This window comes from Salminus brasiliensis, chromosome 1 (assembly GCF_030463535.1).
Source record: "Salminus brasiliensis chromosome 1, fSalBra1.hap2, whole genome shotgun sequence".
In the NCBI taxonomy this organism is placed as follows: Eukaryota; Metazoa; Chordata; class Actinopteri; order Characiformes; family Bryconidae; genus Salminus; species Salminus brasiliensis.
Window position 1 is genome coordinate 74,931,219 of NC_132878.1, and position 21,321 is coordinate 74,952,539.

General features: G+C 39.8%; 1 protein-coding gene across 2 annotated transcripts in view; it reads right to left on the reverse strand.

Annotated features, from left to right (window-relative positions):
* Positions 1 to 21,321, reverse strand: part of map3k22 (mitogen-activated protein kinase kinase kinase 22) — a 64,486-nt gene that overhangs the window by 26,844 nt on the left and 16,321 nt on the right. For both annotated transcript variants that reach the window (XM_072688861.1, XM_072688860.1), the window contains 7 exons: positions 21,010 to 21,095; positions 19,219 to 19,263; positions 10,646 to 10,758; positions 7,958 to 7,995; positions 1,453 to 1,552; positions 877 to 987; positions 585 to 699 (listed from right to left, as the gene is read on the reverse strand). In XM_072688861.1, the coding sequence (XP_072544962.1) occupies positions 585 to 699; positions 877 to 987; positions 1,453 to 1,552; positions 7,958 to 7,995; positions 10,646 to 10,758; positions 19,219 to 19,263; positions 21,010 to 21,028 (541 nt within the window). In that variant the 5' untranslated portion in view covers positions 21,029 to 21,095. The remainder of the gene's footprint in view (positions 1 to 584; positions 700 to 876; positions 988 to 1,452; positions 1,553 to 7,957; positions 7,996 to 10,645; positions 10,759 to 19,218; positions 19,264 to 21,009; positions 21,096 to 21,321) is intronic.

A 21,321-nucleotide genomic window follows, 5' to 3' on the forward strand; every position in this document is an offset into this window, starting at 1 on the left:
TAACCACAGCTGCAACTGCCGTCACACATTTGCGTTTATTTGCATTATGAAGTGTTTCGCCAAAGCGCAGTTGTGGCTCTGATAACCTGCCCTTCAAAATGCTGGAAATTAAAGACCTCTACTCAGCCCGTGTACCAGGAAGGGAAAGAGCCCCACTAAAGCCGTGTGTTTGTGCTATATGTCTATAAATACAAATATAATATACACGCACTGTCTATTTATAGACATTTCTAAAGTAATCTTATTACTTCAAATAATTCCCCTGCACTGGCACATCCTTCCCTACTTCCTTTAAGCCTGATTTCTTGTAACTGCCAGTACAATAAAAAAAAATCCACTGGATAAAGTTAGCTAAAATTATGTTAACATGTCTATATAATATTAAAACAACATAATAAACCTTATAACAGACAACATTACAATGAGAAATATTTTTTTAAAAATCATATTAATAATAAAAATTCTAATTTTTAGACTATATAAGATGCTTTTTAAGATGCTTTCAGTGGCCCAGACATCAGACATCACTGTGTGTGTGTGTGTGTGTGTGTGTGTGTGTGTGTGTGTGTGCACATGAATCACACCTGTAGAGTGTTTGCGCACTCGTTCAGAGCCTTTGAGCAGAGAGCCCTTTAAATCTCCCAGCGACCTGGACGACTTCATCTCACTCTGCTTATCCCGGCTGTTCACCTGCAGAAACTACAGAGAGAGGGAGAGAGGGAGTAAAAGCGCACGAGAGAAAGGGGGAGAGAGGAAGGGAGAGAGGGGGGAGAGAGAGAGCAATATGGTTTTAAAGCAGTAATCTAGCAAAGAAAATCTAATGAACACCTCTTTTCCCATCATGCAGCTGATCAGTCACACTGTATCTGTTCTCACATGGTTGTTTGTAGGAGTTTTCAGCAGAACCCTCAGCAGGCCATTGGTTCCTGAGCTCAAATTCTGCACCGCCCGGTCCAAATCCTCCTGACACTTCAGAGCTACCAAAGCCTGTGTGTGCAAACACACACACACACACACACACACACGTATACATACATTTGCTTTTAGGCCATACATGTGCTATTTATTCATATATATACGAATTATTTATTTATTTATTTTTATTCATTTATTTAATTCACAGAAAAAAAACTAGACATTCCACACATTAAGCACAGGTTTTCTCAGCATCAGGGAAAAAGTAAAGTGCGTCCTTTTTACCAGAAATCACACAGAAGCCCCAACAACTAAATCTAATATAAGGTGTCTGACTGTTTAGCAGCACTTTTCAGCTTTATTACACCCTCAATTCCTTCTTGGCATAATTTTCTTTCCCTCTGACTTACTTATATCTGACTACTTCTTACCTTATAACTTATCTCTTTAGTAATATCTCCCGAAAAATAAAGAACCTGTACTGAATGGCTCTTATTGACACACAAACTGTCATCTCTTAAGGCTCTGTGTCCTTACCTCTTTGTCAGTGTAGTATAAGTCCATATGCTGACCAAAGGCCTCTATCACCTTCTGCAGAAGTTCTCTAAACTTCAGCGGCTTCTGAAAGGGAATGATCCTGAAGAAGGAGAACACACAGGGTGATTCAATCAGAACGCCACGCCAAGCTGATCTGTCTCAACTACTTTACTGGATTTGTTGAAAATAGATTCCTCACAAGTGACATACGGTATCTATAAATGTATGTCAGCAATATGGTGTACATAAAGGCTAGACAATTTGAAAACTTCATTAGTTCATAGTTATTATAAGTGTGATAAATGAAGTCACAACTTGCTTTTCTTAGCATCTCATGGGTGCCATCAATACTCAAAGAACACTGAACTCAGTTTCTGACAGCTGTTAAGAGTTTGGAATTGTAGATATTTATGAATTAAAAAACTTAAATAAAAATACAAAAAATTAAAAATACTAAAAATAACTTTTTAAAAGCTTTAGAAATGTAATTAGCACATGTAAAAGAGGCACTATGGGATTTTACAGTGATATGTGCCCCTGTACATAACGGCAGCAAGTTTAAAAGTAGTCATACTCCATCAAGTTAAATATTTATGGTTAAAAAAAAAAGAAAACAAAAAGAAATCTATAGACATGAAATAATAGGAATAGCACTCTCATATGATAGCTAAACAATTACTGATCTTTGTGGATTCTGATTCTGATTTGATCAGTTGGTAGCATCTTCCTGCAGGTCCCATAGTGATCATTTCACAGACAGAATGGAAATGAAGCTGAATATTTGACTGGATAAAGCAATAACAATTACAGCTCCTGCATGTTCACAATGACCACACCAAAACAGATCAGCGTGTAGAACCGAGGATTTCTGACATCCTATGTTAAATTGCTGCATAAGTGATGTCAATAAAATGTAACTGTTTTGTGACATATTCTTCATATAGTTCTGATACTAACAAAATATATTAGATGCTAGATCACCTTCACTACATATCAATCAACCAAGACATTATTATTGCAGTTGCAAAACAGAAGCCATATCGCCTCCTACACATCCTCTAGTGTATAGCAATCTGTCGGAATGGCTGCATACATCATTTGAAGGGCTGTTTTTAAGTAAAGGACGTGTTACCTTTTTCCAGTGATCAACATCATTAATGACTAATCGCTGTAGCCCTGCGTGATAAGCAGTGTGGACATAAAGCTGTTCATGTCTGTCGTTTGGGAGTCTAAGTGAGTCTATGTAGTGCTGTGATTATCTGCATGTGTGTGTGTGTGTTTGGCTTAATCAACTGGAGCAGACCACTGTTTCAACACCAGTGGGCCCCACATCAGCGTGCTCACAAAGGCAGATGGAGCGCTTCCTGAGAGGAAAGGAAGAAAAAAAGCAGAACAGTGCCTGTTTCCCCTTCTCTACTACAGCCCAGCTTTAAACGGGCCAAACAGAGCCTACACATCCCATACTGCCTCACTGTCCACTGCTATATGTCTTATACATATCCAAACCGCACTCAATCGGTCAAGACATGTTTGGGGTCCAAAATCTGCACTAGAGCTGTGAGTGCAAAGAGGGACTTTAGCAAGCTTTCGAGTGGCGTAGCTGTCTAAGTGTTAGGCTATATACTTGGAAGCTGGTCTGTGTGATCCCTGGTAATGCTTTGCAAATTAGCATTCCCCTCTTAGTATGTTCAGCTGTCCAAAGATGCCGAGTTAGTCGCAGTTGAAAAAATAAGGGGTGGACTGAACTGATGTTCATTCTGATGCACTGTTCCTTTAAATCAGGTCAAACAAACAAGACTTGCTTGTGTCACTGTGTTGGTCACTTACACTGGGTGGTCCAACAAACACAAGCCTTGTCTCACAGCAAAGCTCTGGAGAAACATTGTTTAATTCCACTGTCCGCTTCTAAACGAACCAAAGTTCTTCTTGACCTGACCTTTGATCTCCTGCTTTTTGATGAATCCCTTCATCTCTGATGTTCCACGAAATCTTGGCCACAATTAGCCACTGTTTACAGATCAGCTGTTTACACGTCTCGGCCTTGTTGTCCCTACATCAAAACAAGCCCCTATCTTAAAGACTGCCGATTGACTTTTATACTGCTGGGGGGTGGTAAAGGGGAGGGGAAATCTTGAACAGTGGAAGTAAATAAAATGTATATCTTACCACTGAGCAAGTAACATGTCTCAAACTGTGTGAAGTTGTCCAGAAATCTTTAATAGACTTGCTTATGTGGTTTCTGACACACTTTGGCACAGTTATATCTATAGACATTAGGCAATCAGTGTTAACAATGCTATCTTGGAGTACACACGTTACCTGTTAGCTAGCGGTGTAGATTCAGCACAAAACTCAAGAAGCAAACTTTGGACTACATTTGGGTTGTGCACATTGTACTGTCACTGAAATACCACTTCAAGATTAATAGTACATAATTTTTGCCAAGCACAATGAACGCCAGCCATGTTTCCGGTGGGTGATACGGGCAGATAGGGGCGGAAACGGAGTGCAGAGGGGGAAGATGGCTGTCTGGAGAAGCGGAGGACGCGCGGAACGAGATGGCTTTCCTTCCTCAATGTCCTCAGATAAGCTGCCCGGCTTGGCCCGGTCCCCCAGGCTGGCACTTGCAGCGGCGTTCTCCTACTTCCTTTCCTACCACTTCAGCCGCTGCCAGAGGAAAAGTGCTTCGAGTGGCTCCAATTAGGCTGCTTGGCCTGGCCAGCTGACACCAGCAGCCTGCGCTGATGAGGCTTGACTGGGTGACTTGTCTTGGAATGCTCTTGTCACATTAAAGTCTCAAGGAGAGGAACTTTCTAGAATACTAGATTACTCAGTGTTTGGCCAGATACGGGACAATACAGAGTATATATATATATATATATACAATATGTTGACAATATCATCTCACAATGTTAGCATAATGTTCAATAGTTTTGATTTCAATTACTTTATTTGACTTTAATGAATTATTTATTTATAATTCAAAATAACTGATACAAACACAACTGCTGGGTCTAATAGTTTCTAAATCTACTATTTTATTATATTAGGCTATAGTAAGGGACTGGATTTAACCCTTTTTTCATTGGATTTAACACTTTTTTTTTACAAATGCAAATGCAAAAAGATATTTGTTGTCTAGGGAGAAATCAAATTGTTTTTTTAGTCAGTTTTTATTCACTTTCCCAGAGCTTAGAGCAACACAGCATATCAGTGCTATGTTTAAAATGGAAAGTTAGTGTCTGTTAATCTAATAGAACAGGAATTAAGCCTAGTCCTAGTTTTTCCATGGAAAAGAAAATAGAATCCATGACTAGACTTAACCCTGGTCTTGAAAACCAGTACATAATTTATCTTTAAACAATTAGTTGACCACTTGGCCCATCCACCAAACAGTGTTCAAAATGGAGTTTTGAGGTTTTTTTAAAGACAGTGATGCTATTTCAGCTCAGTCAGCAAGGTCTGTGCAGCATTAGCTGTTTAGATTTTAGGTTTAAGTTGTAGTCGGTCGGAGGAGCCTCTATAAACGCACGCATTAGCGTTAATCAATATCGAAACATTTCCACACTATGCAGCCCTAATGCAGTGCACAAATCTGTCCCTAAGCGAACTGTTTGATCGTCAGGGCCTGGCCGCAGCAGCCAGGGTGATTATCTAGCTTTCTCTAATGGGCTGTTAAGCTGGTCCACTAGAGGTTGTGAAAAGTGTGCTCTGGCTGTTTCCTCAGAGGCCAATTAGAAGTATAGAGCGGCATGCTGGGTGCGCTGTCATCCTAATGTAATGAGAGCGAGAAAGAGCAGAGACTTCTAAGAAAAAAAGACACAGTGGGGACCTTTTAGACCGCAGCATGGTTTTTCCCAGGATGCACCAAGGTTTTGTGCTGCGTGATCCAGCTTTGAGGCACGGTCTTAGATGGCTCAGCACATTTGCCAATAGCTGCCTTTAGGGAAGTTTTCTTTTCCAAACACAGAGATCTTCGAATTTAAAGCTACAAACACATCACTGCCCCAACAAATGACTTTCAGTCTCCCAAGTGGCACAACTGTGTGAGCGTTGGCCCTATCATCAGGAAATCGCAGGTTTGATCCCCTGTGATGCCACAGCCAGCAGAAAGTCTCATTTAGTATAACTGCCCTCGCTCACTCTGGATAGGCAGGATGACCCTCCCTCTCCCACCATCACTCAGTGCGATGGTAGTCAGGCTGTTTCAGTATCTATAAATGACCTCTGTTCCTATTGGCTGCCCTGCTTTGTACTACACCCATACTTTCAACTTCAGAGTGAATGGGCAGGGCTATACTGCTATAGGTTTAACAGGCTGATATATAATATATAATATGTATAAAAATATATAAGATATATATAATATGTGAATGTGTTGGTTTCTGTGACATCACAAAAAACATAAAATGAAAATGTCCACATATGGACTTTATGATTGAAAAATGAATAAACTATGAGTACAGGTATTTACTCTATACAGTGTGTTATTGTTTTTTTTATACATTGTTTATGATCCATCCATTTGTTCAGTGCTTTACGTGCACTGACTATACCCAAAATACACTCAGATATCATCATAATGACATCATATCACCATATCAGCCAGCCCGACTTAGCTCTCTAAGTAAAGGTTCAAGACAGGGAGTGTAAATATGATATGAACTGTCTATATTCTGCCCATTAAAAGTAAGAACAAATATATATATTTCTCCTTTCTACAGAACACAGCAGTAGTGCTAGACATGGTTTGGAAGAAATTACACATGCTGTGTGGGTGTGCGGCTCAACCACAGGACGTTGACAATAAATATGGGCAGTGTCACTGAACTCAAATATTGGCTCAATATTTTCTGTCTGTGTCTACACATACCTTACCACAGCCACATGTCTCAGTGTTACAGTCTCTAGGGTTGCAAGAGCACTGTTGTGAGTTTATGAGAAAAAATAACATTGTTTTTAAACCTGTTGGGAATTTTATCGGAAACACTCTCCATACAAGTGCACTTTGTAGGTTTAAAGTTTATGACAGTAGCTCATCTGTTGCTGTGCAACATAACAGCTCAGTTGAGGAACAGTCGGCTTATCCCAAATATTCAGCCAAGAGAGTCTCTATGGTCAACAACTGACCATAAATGCTGCAGGATGGCTAACAAAGTACACATGAAGTGGACAGAAGAACTGAAGTTTCTAACTTTAATGAACAACAAAGGGGAGGGGTTTATATATTAGGCAGCAAGTGAGCAGGGAAAATGGACAAGTAAGGACCATTTTGATATAGAATTGTGATAACTAGACGACTGGGTCAGAGCATCTCTTAAACAAAGGTTTTTCTGGTACGCAGTGGTCAGAACCTACTAAAAATAGTCCAAGAAAGGACAACCAGTGAACCAGCAACAGGATCAAATTCGCCCATGGCTCATTGAGGTGATTCATGGAGGCCCCACCTCACAACTTACAGGACCTACAGGGAGCTGTTTACGTGGCACAAGTGAGACATACACAATTAGGCAGATGGTTTTAATGTTATGGCTGATTGGTGTGCAAATTCAAAGCCTGATGTTTTTGCATAAACTTAGCAACTACACACAATTTTCTAAACTAGCTAATGGAATGAGGTCACTAGAGCATTTAAACAATTTACTGAAGACAAAATGAGTATGAGATATGACTTCTCTTCTTTCAGATGAATTTCAGATGTAACTTCAGGTTGAACATGTGACTTGTGGAATGTTCCAAATACTTGCATGGGGTGAATGTGTTCCCATTACAGGGTTGAGTGAATGCTGAGGGACGTGACTACCACTACATCCATTTTTCACAACCTCTAATGGATGGCTCATGAAAACGGGTGTTAAGTGAATTCACACATCCATGCAAAAATAACATAATTTTTTGAAGTTTTTAATGAGTACATTATTACCTTAAGGGTTATAAGGGTATAATGGCCTGGTACAGGCAGAAATGCTGCTTTCTAAGGGCACCTTAAATTATTGTAGACTGGATTGTAAACAACAAATTAGAAGATTATTTTAAAATATTTTAATGAATATTTCAATAACAAGAAATGACCAAATCTAAGAAAATCTCAAGATTATATCACCACTTTTGAAATATTCTGGCATTCTGAATATTATTGTATTTACATAATGTTGTCCTGTCTAGTGTTTCTTTCTTTGAGTAGTTATCACCTATTGTACTGTACTGTTGCTGTATCCTACTCTACTTGACGTCTGTAGGGAAAGAGTTTTATTTTAAAAAAGGGCTTATTTGCATGTTTTATGACATCACTGTTGCAAAGATAAGGTTCCAACACTGTAATAGTGATTAACAAACAATATATTGGCAACCCTACTAGGGATTTTTTTTTTTTGGCGAGCTGTCAGGTTTCTCCCTTTAGCCCGGAAAGCTCAGAGCTGGCAAAGCCAGCGGCAGTGTGGATGTGATGAGGGAAACGGAGGCCCAGGCAAAGCACTACAGGAATAATGTGAATGTTCTGACTCACCGTTTCTCTCTCTCATGCTCCAGCTTCACTCGCAAATCCTGTCCGAGGAACAAAAACAGGAGAATGGAATGAGTGCAATGGAAAGTGGCTGGCCTGTCGAGGTCCTACAACCACTACAGCTCACCCTGGGCACTATCTATTCTACGAGGGGAAGTGAATAAACATTTATTGATCTCACATAAATAGCTCTATGGAAACTGGAGAATGGAAACAGAAGCTTTTGTGTTGGGGAACCCGTGGCCATTGGTACGTTCTGTAATGGCTCAGGAAAGAACTTATTGATGTTTTCTGCACAAGGTACATATTATTGTTATCACAACAAACCTCCTGTCTTTAACGTTACAGGAAAAGGAGAAACATTATGAGCTGTAATGTCAGTTCATGAAAGAAGATCTGCATCAGATGCTGTTTTCAAACTGTGTAAAAATTAAATTTTTACATTACCACAACAATATGCACCAAAAATAAACCTACTAAACCTGATGCAATATGTACTGTAGTTTGTCATCATATGGTGAAAACATCTTAAGACATTTTGGATTATAAAAAGCAGAAGTGAGATCAAAGTTTACAACCGGCGAGTTAGGTCATGTTTCCTAAGATGAGCCAGTAGATCAGCTCTTTTTACATTGTTTTGCAACTGACTATAAGCTCACAATTTAACCTCCTAACACACAGCTTAACCATGTAAATCACTGTATCACTGTATCATTAAATCACTATGACAGAATCCATCAAACCACTACCACTGATTCATTTAAATCATATTCACTGTATTTTTTAAATCACTGTTTGACTGCATTGTTTACATCACTTTCACTGAGCCATTTAAATCACTACCACTAAATCGTTTACATAAGTTTCACTGAATCAAAACCATCATCAAAATCACTATATCTGAATCATTGAAATCCTTTAGTAAATCATTTATTTATTATCAATGAATCATCTAATTCACAACTAACTTTATTAGTGAATCTTCTAACTAACTATCAGTGAATCTTCTAACTAACTTTATCAGTGAATCTTCTAACTATCAGTGAATCTTCTAACTAACTTTATCAGTGAATTGTCTAACTAACTATCAGTGAATCTTCTAACTATTTATCAGTGAATCGTCTAACTTTATCAGTGAATTGTCTATCAGTGAATCTTTTAACTATTTATCAGTGAATCTTCTAACTTTATCAGTGAATTGTCTAACTATCAGTGAATCTTCTAACTATTTATCAGTGAATCTTCTAACTAACTTTATCAGTGAATCTTCTAACTCTCTATATCACTGAATGATTCACTCACTATATCACTGATTAATTCAAATTAATGTACAAATCACTGAATCATCTAATTCACTATAACACAGAATCATTTAACTTACTGTATGACATAAAACACTGTATTAATCATTTAAAATACTGTGTCACTAAATCATCTAACTCACAGTCTAAATCACTGTCCTTTCATTACAATATCACAGAATCATGTAATAAAACATATATTAACTCTCTAGCATTAGTAAGTGAGGAGGTGGATGCTGGGGTTTTTCCCCAGTTGCAGAACTTATTGTTGTGTTTCAGTATTGGTTGGAAGCTTTCAGGCTGGAAATGTCAGTTTGTTTATAGATCAAGTGTAAACAGACCCAGGTTGCCAGATCTCCATAAAACTCACATTGAATAAAGAAAAACAAGCTATACAGGGGAATGTTACTGATGCCCACCAGCATGTTTGTGCTTTAGAAAATAATACAGTAAGGACATGTACTGTATGTAGTTACATATACATAATACATATGGGACCTCCTAAAAAAAAAAGTATACCAAAAAGCTTATATGTGGACATGTGTGTGGGAAGAACTGTACAGTCAATGCCTTCGACGGCAGTTAAAAGATGTTTACTAATGGCCTTAATAAAGCTGGCAAGCTGTGATGCCTGTGCGTTGCTTCAGCAAGATTCTGAAGTCATTTTAAGTCATTTCAAATGGAAAGAGAAAGTGTGTGTGCACACAGTGTGCGTGCAAGCCATTTATCTCCGGCTTTGACTTGTGTCCTGTGTGAAGTGAGAACACTGCGTGGGAATATAAAAGCGATAAAAGGGTTCTTGTGTTAAACCAACACGCACATACACACACAAAGGCATAATGAAGTTGCTGTCATGTATAACAGTAGGATGTAACTGCTGAAATGATTTCAGTGTGGACTCTAAACTGGGTCCTGTATAAGAACGCATCTGACAATTCCTTAACTTCAGTTCAGTTCTATGGGGTTATTTAAAGAGAACTGAAACATGTGGCAAAAACTAAACCTAAACCTCTATTGTAGAGTAGACATTTTTTAACATTCAGGCCTAAAACTTCCCTCACTCGTGTAATTAAACTTATTCTCATGTAATGTAATATTTCGTAGCGCAGTGCTGTGGCGTCATCGGTTTAAAATCACACTTTTGTGCCCTTTTCTCGTTTTTTTTCAACGTTTTCTCACCTAAGATGCACCAAGCAAACTGGGAATTAGGCGATGGGAATGCCCGCTACGGGGCTGCCTTTGGGACTGCCAGTATCCATAGCCTTGAAAGTACACCATCTTAGTCTTTAAAATCAGATCCTGTGGCACAGAAAGTGCCTCTTTTAACCCCTTTTTTGCTCAATTTGGTTGATGCTGAGATGTGCATAACATAGTATTTAAGCATAGCTACCTGTCTGTAGCTCTGCGTCCTGGTCTTGGGCTTGTGGCTGTTGTTGCTGTTGAGCTGGTAACAACGCAGAGCAGCCAGATCCTTCATGATGGAGTTTAGAGCCTCCTCATCATCTAGAAAGAGAGTGGAAGAGAGAGAGTTAGCAAATCTAAGGAATAATGTAGAATGCCAAAAACAATGCTTTTTAATACAGCACTGATACAGAAATCAAAATCATGACTATAAAACCCAATATTTAAATGAGACATTTTATTTATTTATTTTTTATATAGTAAAAATATTCTTACTAAAAAAAAAAAAAGCATGGGAGTCTACTGCTGTCTATGTTTTGGGAGGTTAACTTTGGCCCAAAGAGAGAGTTAGACTAGATGAGAGGTGAGGTGGAGAGTGAACACAGCAGTTAGTCCTCCAGGACACTGACTGGGGTCAGGTTTTTAGTGTATGTGTGGGGTGCGGTACTTCAAAAGATGTAAGAAACTTAATGTGAAGGCCTGACATTTCAAAAATATTTTACAAACCAAAAAAGTACCATTAGATGACACACAAGATGATGCATCTATCATTACTGATATGATGTTTGAGTCAGTTATCATTATCAATTCAACACCGGCTTTCAAATAATACAGATAAGAGCAAGAACTGTTCTGTTTTGAGTCAGTTGAGTCTGGCCAGTCCCAAAGTTTCTGGTCTCTCTGACAGGTCTTTTGCTCTTCCAGTCTTAAAATTACCTCCTTCACATGCATCAACACCTCCTTGGCATGCATATTAATAGCTTCCGCGAACAGCTACCAAATGGCAGTTCAGCACTTGGAATCAACACCAGACTTGGAATCAACTTTTCTTAATTAGTCATTAAATAATGAGGGAACAGGCCACACATGACCATGAAATAGATTATGACTTATTTGTCTGACTACTCTATATATCATTAGCCCAGCGTTAGCCCTGAATTAACAGAGCATTGTTTTTCCATTGTATTTTATGTATCTAAAGGCAATGCTCTGTTAATTCAGAGCTACCGCCAGGCTAATGTTGGAGCATTGTGTCCTTGCATGCCCCTAATGAGACTTTAAAGAAAGCAGGTTGTTGTTACTGGGATTAAAAATAGACACGCCACTTGTATGATGAATGGCCATGGTGCGTCTACACAGCCACAGGGAACGGCAGCCGGACCAGTATTTCCACTTCAGATTCTATCGGTGCATTCTCCACTGCAAAGATCCGCATGTTGTATTTCCATAAGAGTGACAAAGGCTGCGTCTTTCCTCTTCACACACCAGTGACAGTAACCTGTAAGCAAACTGATACGGGACCAGCCCACAGGATGCTGAACATGTGGGCAGCCAAGAATCTCTCAGCCAGCATGTGGAGAGTGACAGTATTTACGCTAATGCTAATGGCTAGACCCCTTTTGACAAGCTCGCTGTGCTTCAGTGCCTCAGGCTCAGGAATCAAACTTTCTGCACGACAGACGGTAATGTGAGTTTGGGTAAGCTAGAGAGGGCAAGAGAGAAGTGTTTAATAATGCAACATACACTTTCCAAGCATAAAGCTAAAGGCACCGTGAACCACTGACATGCCTTTATTGCCATGGGATCAAAAAAAAAAACAACTCAGAGAATTGACAAGAGACACATTGTGGAGAATTGAGGTTCAGCGAACAAAGTGGCTTTGCTTTAACTATCCCAGGCAAAGCTACAGCTGATAGGCTTTAGTTTCACTAGGGTTCAATAATTAAAGTAAAACTTTGTTTGAGGTTGGATAAAGGACTACAAAAAGGACCAATTACTTTCTATTGAAGACCAAAGAAGGTTTCCCGCAGAAGCTGTCAAGACAAATGTGGGCTGAATGCAAAGCTGTTCTTGGAAGACTTTTTTTGCATCAGAAAAAAAAGCGGTAGCATCCTGAGAAACATTTAAATAGCCTGCATATCAGCCGCTACCTTGTTAGCTTCCATCTAGAGAACTGGGAGCAATCATGCAAATAACCGCCTGCATTAACATATCAAGAGGCCCTAATGGAGGCAATTAGCTGTGTCTAGTAATTACAGTCTGCATGAAAGGTCATTCACCTCTGCTGTCAGCGAGAGCAAGGACTTAGGCCAAGAGAGAAGAGTTGCTGTCTTTTCAGTGAGGAAACGGCACTCTTTCTATCATCTGTACTTACTAGGGATATCCCGATCTGATCCAGGCACATTTTTTTAAGGAATTGGGTGTCATCAGTTTTTACTTTTGTTATTAATCGAAACTTGACAGTTGTTTTGTTCTTTACATTGTGTCAGAATTGAATAGTGAATAGACAAATAGAAATGGAATAATGGACTTGGAATAAAATCTTTTTACATTGACTTTCATTCAGGTTAAGAAGTTGTTTTTCCTTCTCTTGTTAAAGCTGTACACACAAGGTTTTTATATGTGGCAGCAATGATATACATGTCTATTCAACTCTTCAGAGTTCAGCCCCACCCATTTATGCTGAAGTTCTAAGGAGTGTTTCAGTGATTTCTCATTTTTTAATTTGACACAACCAATGCTAGCCAATAAGAGCAGAGCTCAGGGCCTTCTGGGTGAAGCCTCTAACACATAGAAACCCACTATGTCTCAACTGGTCTTCAAAATCTCCCCTCTACTTGAGAACTTTAATTTCCACAAAGACATAAGTGGTGGAAAACCACAGAAAAGTCAGAAGCGCTTAAAGAAGCGGGTAACAGAACAAGGAACATCCAAAAAAGCTCAGATGGAGTCATCCGATAGCGCTATGCCAACAAGTGAAAGAGAGGCAACCTGAACTAAGAGGGGAATGTGGGGATCTCCAAAGATCTCCAGAATATTTGTACAGCAATATCACAGCTACAGGTAGACTTAAAGAGATCCTTGAAAGAAGAGCTTGCTTCGTTAAATCAAGAGCTTTACCAAAAGCTGTCTGAATTCGGAGCAACACTCCAAAACACACGCTCAAGTCCAAGCTGTCTCTGATGCGGAGGAACATATTTCAGAACTGGAAGCTAGTAGTGTGGTGACTAAGAACTCACTGCTATACCTGCTAAAAGAAAGACAGCGACTGCAGGGAAAAGTAACTGACCTGGAAAGCAGATCCAGAAGATGTAACATTTGGATTTATGGTGTGCCGGAAAACATAGAGAGTGATTCTTGTTGAAACTTTTCTGACCAAAGAGCCCCAAAAGGTTTGTCTCTCCAGATTCAACATACTCACAGGGCTCTGACACGAAAGCCAGACCCCGGTTCTACATCGAGATCACTCATTGTAAATTTCCTGCTGATCAGTGTGGAGAAACAGAGCTCAGTCCTAAAGGCATAGTAACAAAAACAGCCTGTTTAATTCTCGGAGAAAAGGAGGGGTCAAGAAAAACTGTGAAAGTATGACAGTTTTGGGTACATAAACCCACAGATATGTTATAAGAGGAATGAATGGGCTGCATGGGTTATTCAATAAAAGGTATCACCTAAACTGTGTAGCTGTATTGCGTATGAAAATACGGTTGAAAATCAGGTTGAATTGCTTCACTACTGATTGAAACTGTGTTGAAATAAAATGATTGTTTACAATGGTTCTCACATTAGAAGCAAGGTAGCTCTTCTTTCAGATTGTGGGAAGCGGTTTGGATGAAATCACACTACATGCTGAGGCATGAATGTTGCTAACTCATACATACATACAGCAGCAGTGGGTTTTCCCAAAGCTCAGCGCTAACAGTTCCGCCGCCTAAGGCTGGATGATATTGTGTCTATACGTGGTTCACCAATAGCAATTCATACTGTGATATTTTAACTATCAATGTCCCAACACCTAGTGCAAAGCTTGACAGCACAATGTACAATGTCGTTTCTCATGTGTGTGTGTTATGCAAGTACGTTAGCTCCAGCTCTAGTTGGCACAAATTCAGAATGAAGACGAGCTGCGCTGAGGATAATGTAATGGTATGAGGTCATCAGCACTATATTAACAGATATGTGGAAAAGATGAGGTGATAGAGTGAAACCTGAACGCCTCAGCTTCACAAAACTGGTCGAGGTGCTGAATAACACTCTGCATTTTATAACAGTGAACAAACGGAATCAGATAAGACACTAGCGAATGCACCAGGACAACCGGAAGAACTGCATGCGTACCAACAACATGATCATGGAGTGCAGCTTTCAGACTAATGTGACATTAATAAAGGATACACAGAGAAGGCTATAGTATGATGCCGATAACTGCAATGAAACTACTAATGCCATCCAATGCAAATCTAATGCAAAATGTTATAAGCAATCCAGGTCTGATCCCCAAGTAAACAAGCCAATGAAAAACTCCTCAGAATGAGAGGAAGAAACCTTGAAAGCAAGCCATTTGTCATTGTCATCACTTTCACACATTTTTTACTGTCTTTCTAGATTCTCTATCTGTGTCTTATTGTCTCTCTCTCTCGCTCACTCACTCTCTCTTTCTGGGATTCCATGTTTGACCCACAAAGACATGCCCACCAGGGTCAGTGATGGGACCAGGAGCAGTCAGACAAGGGCCCCAGCTAGGTTGTGCACTGGCAAATGGGGCACATGTGGGATTAAGGTGGGCTGTAACTGGGTCCCAGTAACAACACATGCACAAACCCACTCAGAGCCCATGTCCACCTGGAACCCACCTAGCCCATGAGTATGTGGGCTGGGTCTCTCTTCTTCTCTATCGTTCTCTCTCTCTCTCTCTCTCTCTCTCTCTCTCTCTCTCTCTCTCGCTTCACATTCACTCTCTATCTTCCACTCTCTCTCCCTCTTTTCCCCTGCACTGCTGCCATTCCCTTTCCCCCACTCTCTCTGTCACGGGCCTAGGGGGCACCCCAAGGCTCAGCAGTCAAGGAGACCAAACAAACAGAAGGAGCTGCACTGCCACCACTGCCAAAAAATCAGCCAATGACATCACACACAGACACACACAGACTCACACACACACACACACACACACACACACACACACACTCACATACATACATGTACACACTACTCCTACGCAGACCACAGCTATTGAGACTCTAACGGCCATTAAAGCATTACCTCAGAGGCTAAAGGAACACAATGGTTCTTGAGGAGAAGAACACAGCGTCACCCACCCACAAAACCCTGCAACCGCACACAAGCTTTAGTGAAGATGTTTTCAGAGACATAGCTTAGCTAAACTTTTAAAAAAAAACTTTGCTGCCTTCAGTGCAAATGTAGCCGAACAGCCTGGATGCTTTTGATGTCTGAAGTTTGCATCTTTAGGTCTGCACTGGAGCTACGAGGCTAATGTGGCCCACATATAATGGAAGCTTCTACAAAAGCATAAGAAGCATATTATTATTTTTAAAGTATAAGCACTCCAATACTGAATATCTAATACTGAAAATGGCTTTTTCATAGTGGAAACTATTTTGAAGATTCAGAGAACCATTTTAAAAAGGTTCTTCAAATAACTACATACTGGATGTCCTGAGAAAAAGAACATTCAAAGAGTTGCCATAGGTCAAAACAGAACCACAGTCTGTACGAAAGAACCCTTGAGGAATCCCTGCTTATGGGTGTGGTCTAGAACCTTTACATTTTAAGCAGCTAAACTACTATAAAATGATCAGCATATGAGAGAGTTTCCCTAAGAGCATCTTAGTGTTAAAGGTCATCTTGATTGGTACAGAAATTGCTCATTGGGATGTTTGCACAACCCTAAGAATCATCAATGAGCTAAGATGCCTTTGGGAAACCCCAGATGCTAAATGAAGATGTTTTAAACTATATCTGATTATGTATTTATTATAAATCATTGATTATGTATTTATTATAAAGTATGGCATAGCTCCTTTTTCTGAGCGTACTTCAGAGTGTATTTTATTCCATGTTTAGCTAACAGTGTCATACAATGTAAGAAGCCACATTAGCAATTGTTGGTTCCTTAACAACTCGATGGAATGGTTCCTAAAGCCATGGACTTTATTTTCCTCTTAATGCCTAATGTTTCCATTCAGAAATCCTGTGCTGTTCGGCACTAGGCTTCATCCCTGTCTGGAAAATCGATCTAGAAAATCTGCATAGTGGAACCCCACAAATTCACAAACTTTGGAAGCATGAGCCAACAGAAAAATAGGGGGCGGGGCTATGGTCACTTCTGTGTGTAGAAAAAAAAAGGTGGACGGACTGCTAATTGTTGCTGAAGTAGCTGGTCAAACAGCTAATGTGAGCTGTTCGCTGAATGGCCACGACTACATTCCCTCCAATCAGGATTGATGTGCAAATAGCACATTGTTAATGGTGGGGTATTATGAGCTTCAGACACCAAACAGCTATATTTGGAGTAAGGAGGGGGGGGGGGCGTTTCTGTACATGAGACTTTGTTCTCCTTTAAATGTCCTTCAGTCTCATTACTGTCTCACATATCGACCTCTAATCTTTCAAAGGCCAGTTTTCTTGATTAGGCATAACCTATTCATGCATGCGAATGACAGTGTAAGTCAAAGAGCGCTGCCGGGAAGTTTGGAAGTGCTTTCTCTGCATTGCATCATCTAGCAGTGTGTATGTGTGAGAGAGAGAGAAAGAGAGAGAGAGAGAGGGAGAGTGTGGGCTGGAGGAAGCATGCTGAGTGTTGGAATGAATGAAGACATTGAGGGGGATTTCCTCAGCGCTACACCTCACATCATCACAAAGGCATTCAGCAAGACTAGCAATAAGGAGCAACCTAGGATCCTGTGCGCCAAACACACACACACGCATACTGTTGCCAGTTTATTAGAAACACTTGCCTTTATCTACACTCATTCAGTGTGGACAGCAGAAACCTCTACCATTTAGGGGCACTCTGTAGGTTTACAGTTACAGACTGTAGCCCGTCTGTTGCAGCACAAGCTTTCAGACCCCCTCTACTCTGGCCATTGCTGGAAAGTGACCACCACAGGACCACCACTGAATAAATATTACTTCATTTGGTGACTATTCTCAGCACAGCAGTGGCACTGACATTGGAGAGAGTGTGTATGTGTGTGTGCATGAGTTTAGCAGACCCAGCAGCATTGCTGTGTGTGTGTGTGTTTTTTTTCACATAAAAGTGATGTGTGCTAAGTTTACGATGAGTCCACTACCCAAAAATATCCTGTCGACAGTGGTCTTGTGGTCAGAAAATGACCACTGATAAAGGGCTAGCGGATGGCTAACACAGCCTGTGCATTAACAGATGGGTTTCAGCCTCTAACTGTACACCAGCAAGGTGGAGTTACAAGAGAGCTAGTGTCCAGTGAGGATAGACAGCACACACCACCATGTCAGTGTCATTGCTGGTCCGCCACCCAAATAATATTAGGGTAGAGGGGGGCTGAGAAGAAACAAATAAGCTACAGTCCATCATTATATACCTACGTAATGCAAGTGCATGGTAAGTGTTTCCAATACAATGGCCAATCAATGTATAAATTCTCATTCTCACACAAGCAGCACAAAACAAAATGCCTCAAATACTTCCACACCAGCGTGTGCTGTCTCGACCTGTGCATTAATGTTTAACCGAGAGAATAATGTGGATGATGTAAGTGTTTAGGCGTGTTTGAGTTTGCTCTGCCCCACGTCTGCTCTAACTCAGCCGCTGGCAGCTACACTGCATTATAATGCAGCCCACACTGTCAGTGACATGTGAGGGGAAGGATTTTTAATGCATGAAAAAAAACAAGTCCATGACTCAATTGTTTTACCTTACTTTTCTGGTATTGTAGAGTTCTTTTCCGTTTATTTCTGCTAGGTTGGACAAGCTTCACAGAATACATGCTAAAGCTGCTAGAAGTGTAGGCTGCAACATTTGTCCAGCAAGCTAGCAATGTTAAACAGCTGCAACTGATGAGCATTCTGCTTATGCCTAGCCCAAACTACAGGCTTTTACAATCCTGACAGATGTTGAAATGGGCAAGACCTAACACATCATGAAAGATTCAACTGATGTTGTGTTTGTAGTTGTCCCTCAGTCATCACAGCCCCCTAGAGTACAAGTCTTACCCACAATAAAGCACCACACACACTTTCACATTACACTCATGAACTACAGTTCTGACTAATGGTGCTGATCTCTCAGAATTTCCCTTGAACAAGCATGACTCTACATCAAAACAATCAGGTCAACAGCTAGCAAGACCACTGTCTTCGGATACTGTGCCAGTTACAGTCTCTGAAACGTTATACTCTTCTGTAAACTAATAATTAGGGTGAAATGTATCTTATCCTTAGGTTTAGCTCAACTCTCAAACTTTGTTGGCTGAATGAGAGAACTGTCTTTTTCCCTCACATACGCTTAGTCGTAAAGTCGGATAAATACTGTGCTAAATTTGCAGATGGACCGATTTTGATCAGACGTGAATGAGTCAAGAAAGAGTTTCTGACCAGGTAATAAATTTAGTGAGGGAACTTTCATTTGATAGTGGGTGGGCTTAGTCCCTCTGGGCCCAACCATACGTCAACCATACGGTTGTGTGCTACAAAATACAATTCAGGTTAAATGGGATTGTTTGCACTGCAACAGTTGCTATGAAAAACAAAATGCATGTATGCAAGATGACTGGTTAGTCCTACCTTGAGTATTCCTGTGTGGTCCAGGCCCATTTTGGAGACCGTCATCTGTAAACCACAGAGAAAACCGTGTCAGGTTTCAGACATACACACAAACACACTCACACATTTGAAAAACCCTTTCAGGATATAAACTAGCATATAAATATGCTAATACATGAGTGCTAACATTCATGCTTAACACACCTGAGCTAACTCACAAGCTCATTCCCAAGCCCTATATAAGCATAATACATGTGGTATTACAGTGTGGTATAGCAAGAAAAACATTAAATATAGAGAAACACATTTAAAGTTCTGCTGAGCAGAAAAGAATGGGTTTAAACCACATGACTAAAAACGTTTATATTTTACTTGTGGTATATATTCAACAAAACAACAGAAAACAAACCAAAAGTTTAAAAAATAACATCATAAAATTTGAAAATACTCAGTGTTAGATCTTCATTTCAGTTCTAACTATGTGAAAGTTGGAGCACTTCTTCCTGATCCTTACTGAACGTAGCTATTTCAGATGAAGTTTTGAAGATGATACCTGTTCTCATTGTTTGACCCCTACTGCTAATCACACCAGTCAGCTGCTGTAACGTCCTGTAGGTTAGTGCTGCGTAAAATGAATGTACCTCTCGCTACCACTGTATTAAACATGCTCAATCAAACACATACTTTCATTTCCTGGCCCACATAAGGCTTTAGATGGTATGAAGAAATGACTACATCCTTTTTTTAGAATATAACATATGTGTTAGACCAGACCAGACTGAGGTCCACATATATCAAGAGATTCTTTACCATATAAGGTAGTGTGATGGGGTCAAAATCTAAATTTAATTTAAATTTCTATTTTTATTTTGTTGCAAACTTGGAAAACCCATCACACGTCATGATAACTGGTCCACATGTATGTAGAAATTTATTTCATTTATTTTTTAATGCTTTATTTGAAAAGCTGTATAATATAATAAAAACAACATACATATGTAGGAAACATAACAAAATAAATAAAATAAATAACATTTGAAAACATATAGTTACATAATGCAATTATTAATATAATTATGACCATGATTAAATTAATATCAATAATGATGTCATGCTGTCATGATAACCTTGTATTTCAATAACAGTAACTTTAGAGGAGAAGGAAACCTCGTCCTAACTTTCAATGGAAGTCAATAAAGTTACATATTTTACATCAAGGCATTTTGGAGTACTTCTACTGGTCCATTTATCACAAATGTAAGGAACAACTGCCACATTAAAATGTAGGATATGATAGGATAGAATAACAATTGAACATATGTCTTATAAAAAGAAAGTATAAGTGACAAAATAGCTGCATTTTTAGGAAAAAATTGTAAGGTTTTCTTCACACTGTGAGCTGGTTCTGACTAAATGAAGAAGAAATACAGAAACTGCTGAATGTGTGAAAATCTAAAAGCTGCAGCAGTTCAGAGACAGGAGTCTCCGTGTCTCCAAGCTGCTGCTGAGTCACTTCAACATGATTTTAACATGTTGCTGAAAAAATGCTAAGTTTCCCTATGAGGAACTGTCAACAGGAAGTGTGTGTGTGTGCTGTAAAATGGAGTTTGTGTGTATGTGTGTTTCTGCACTGTGAGAGAAACGTGTCTTTTTAAAACAGGGGACAGCAAAAAAGAAGGAGGAATAGTATGAGAGAGAGAGAGATAGAGAGTGAGAAAGCGAGAAAGCAAGAGAAACAGAGAAAGACAGAGACAGAGAGAGAGAGACAAATAGGAGAAGAGAGAGAGAGAGGGGAGGACACAGTGTTCTTACCCATGTTTACTGTCATCATCAGGAAGTGGCTGTGTTGAACTCGAGCGTTTTGCGCTCGACTCCTTCAACCAGGCGGACGCTTCAGCCTGCAAACACACACACACACACACACACACACACACAGCAACTTGAGTTCCACTTACAATTAACCCACAAAATACACACACACAGGAGTTAGCTCCACGCCCTGAGCAAAAAGACTTACATAACACACAGCTGACTGAACTTCTGCTTCCACACACACACAGAACACCAGCACTTATTGTATTGCAGTTCCCGTACAGCACATTGATTTGCATCTTAATGCATGAA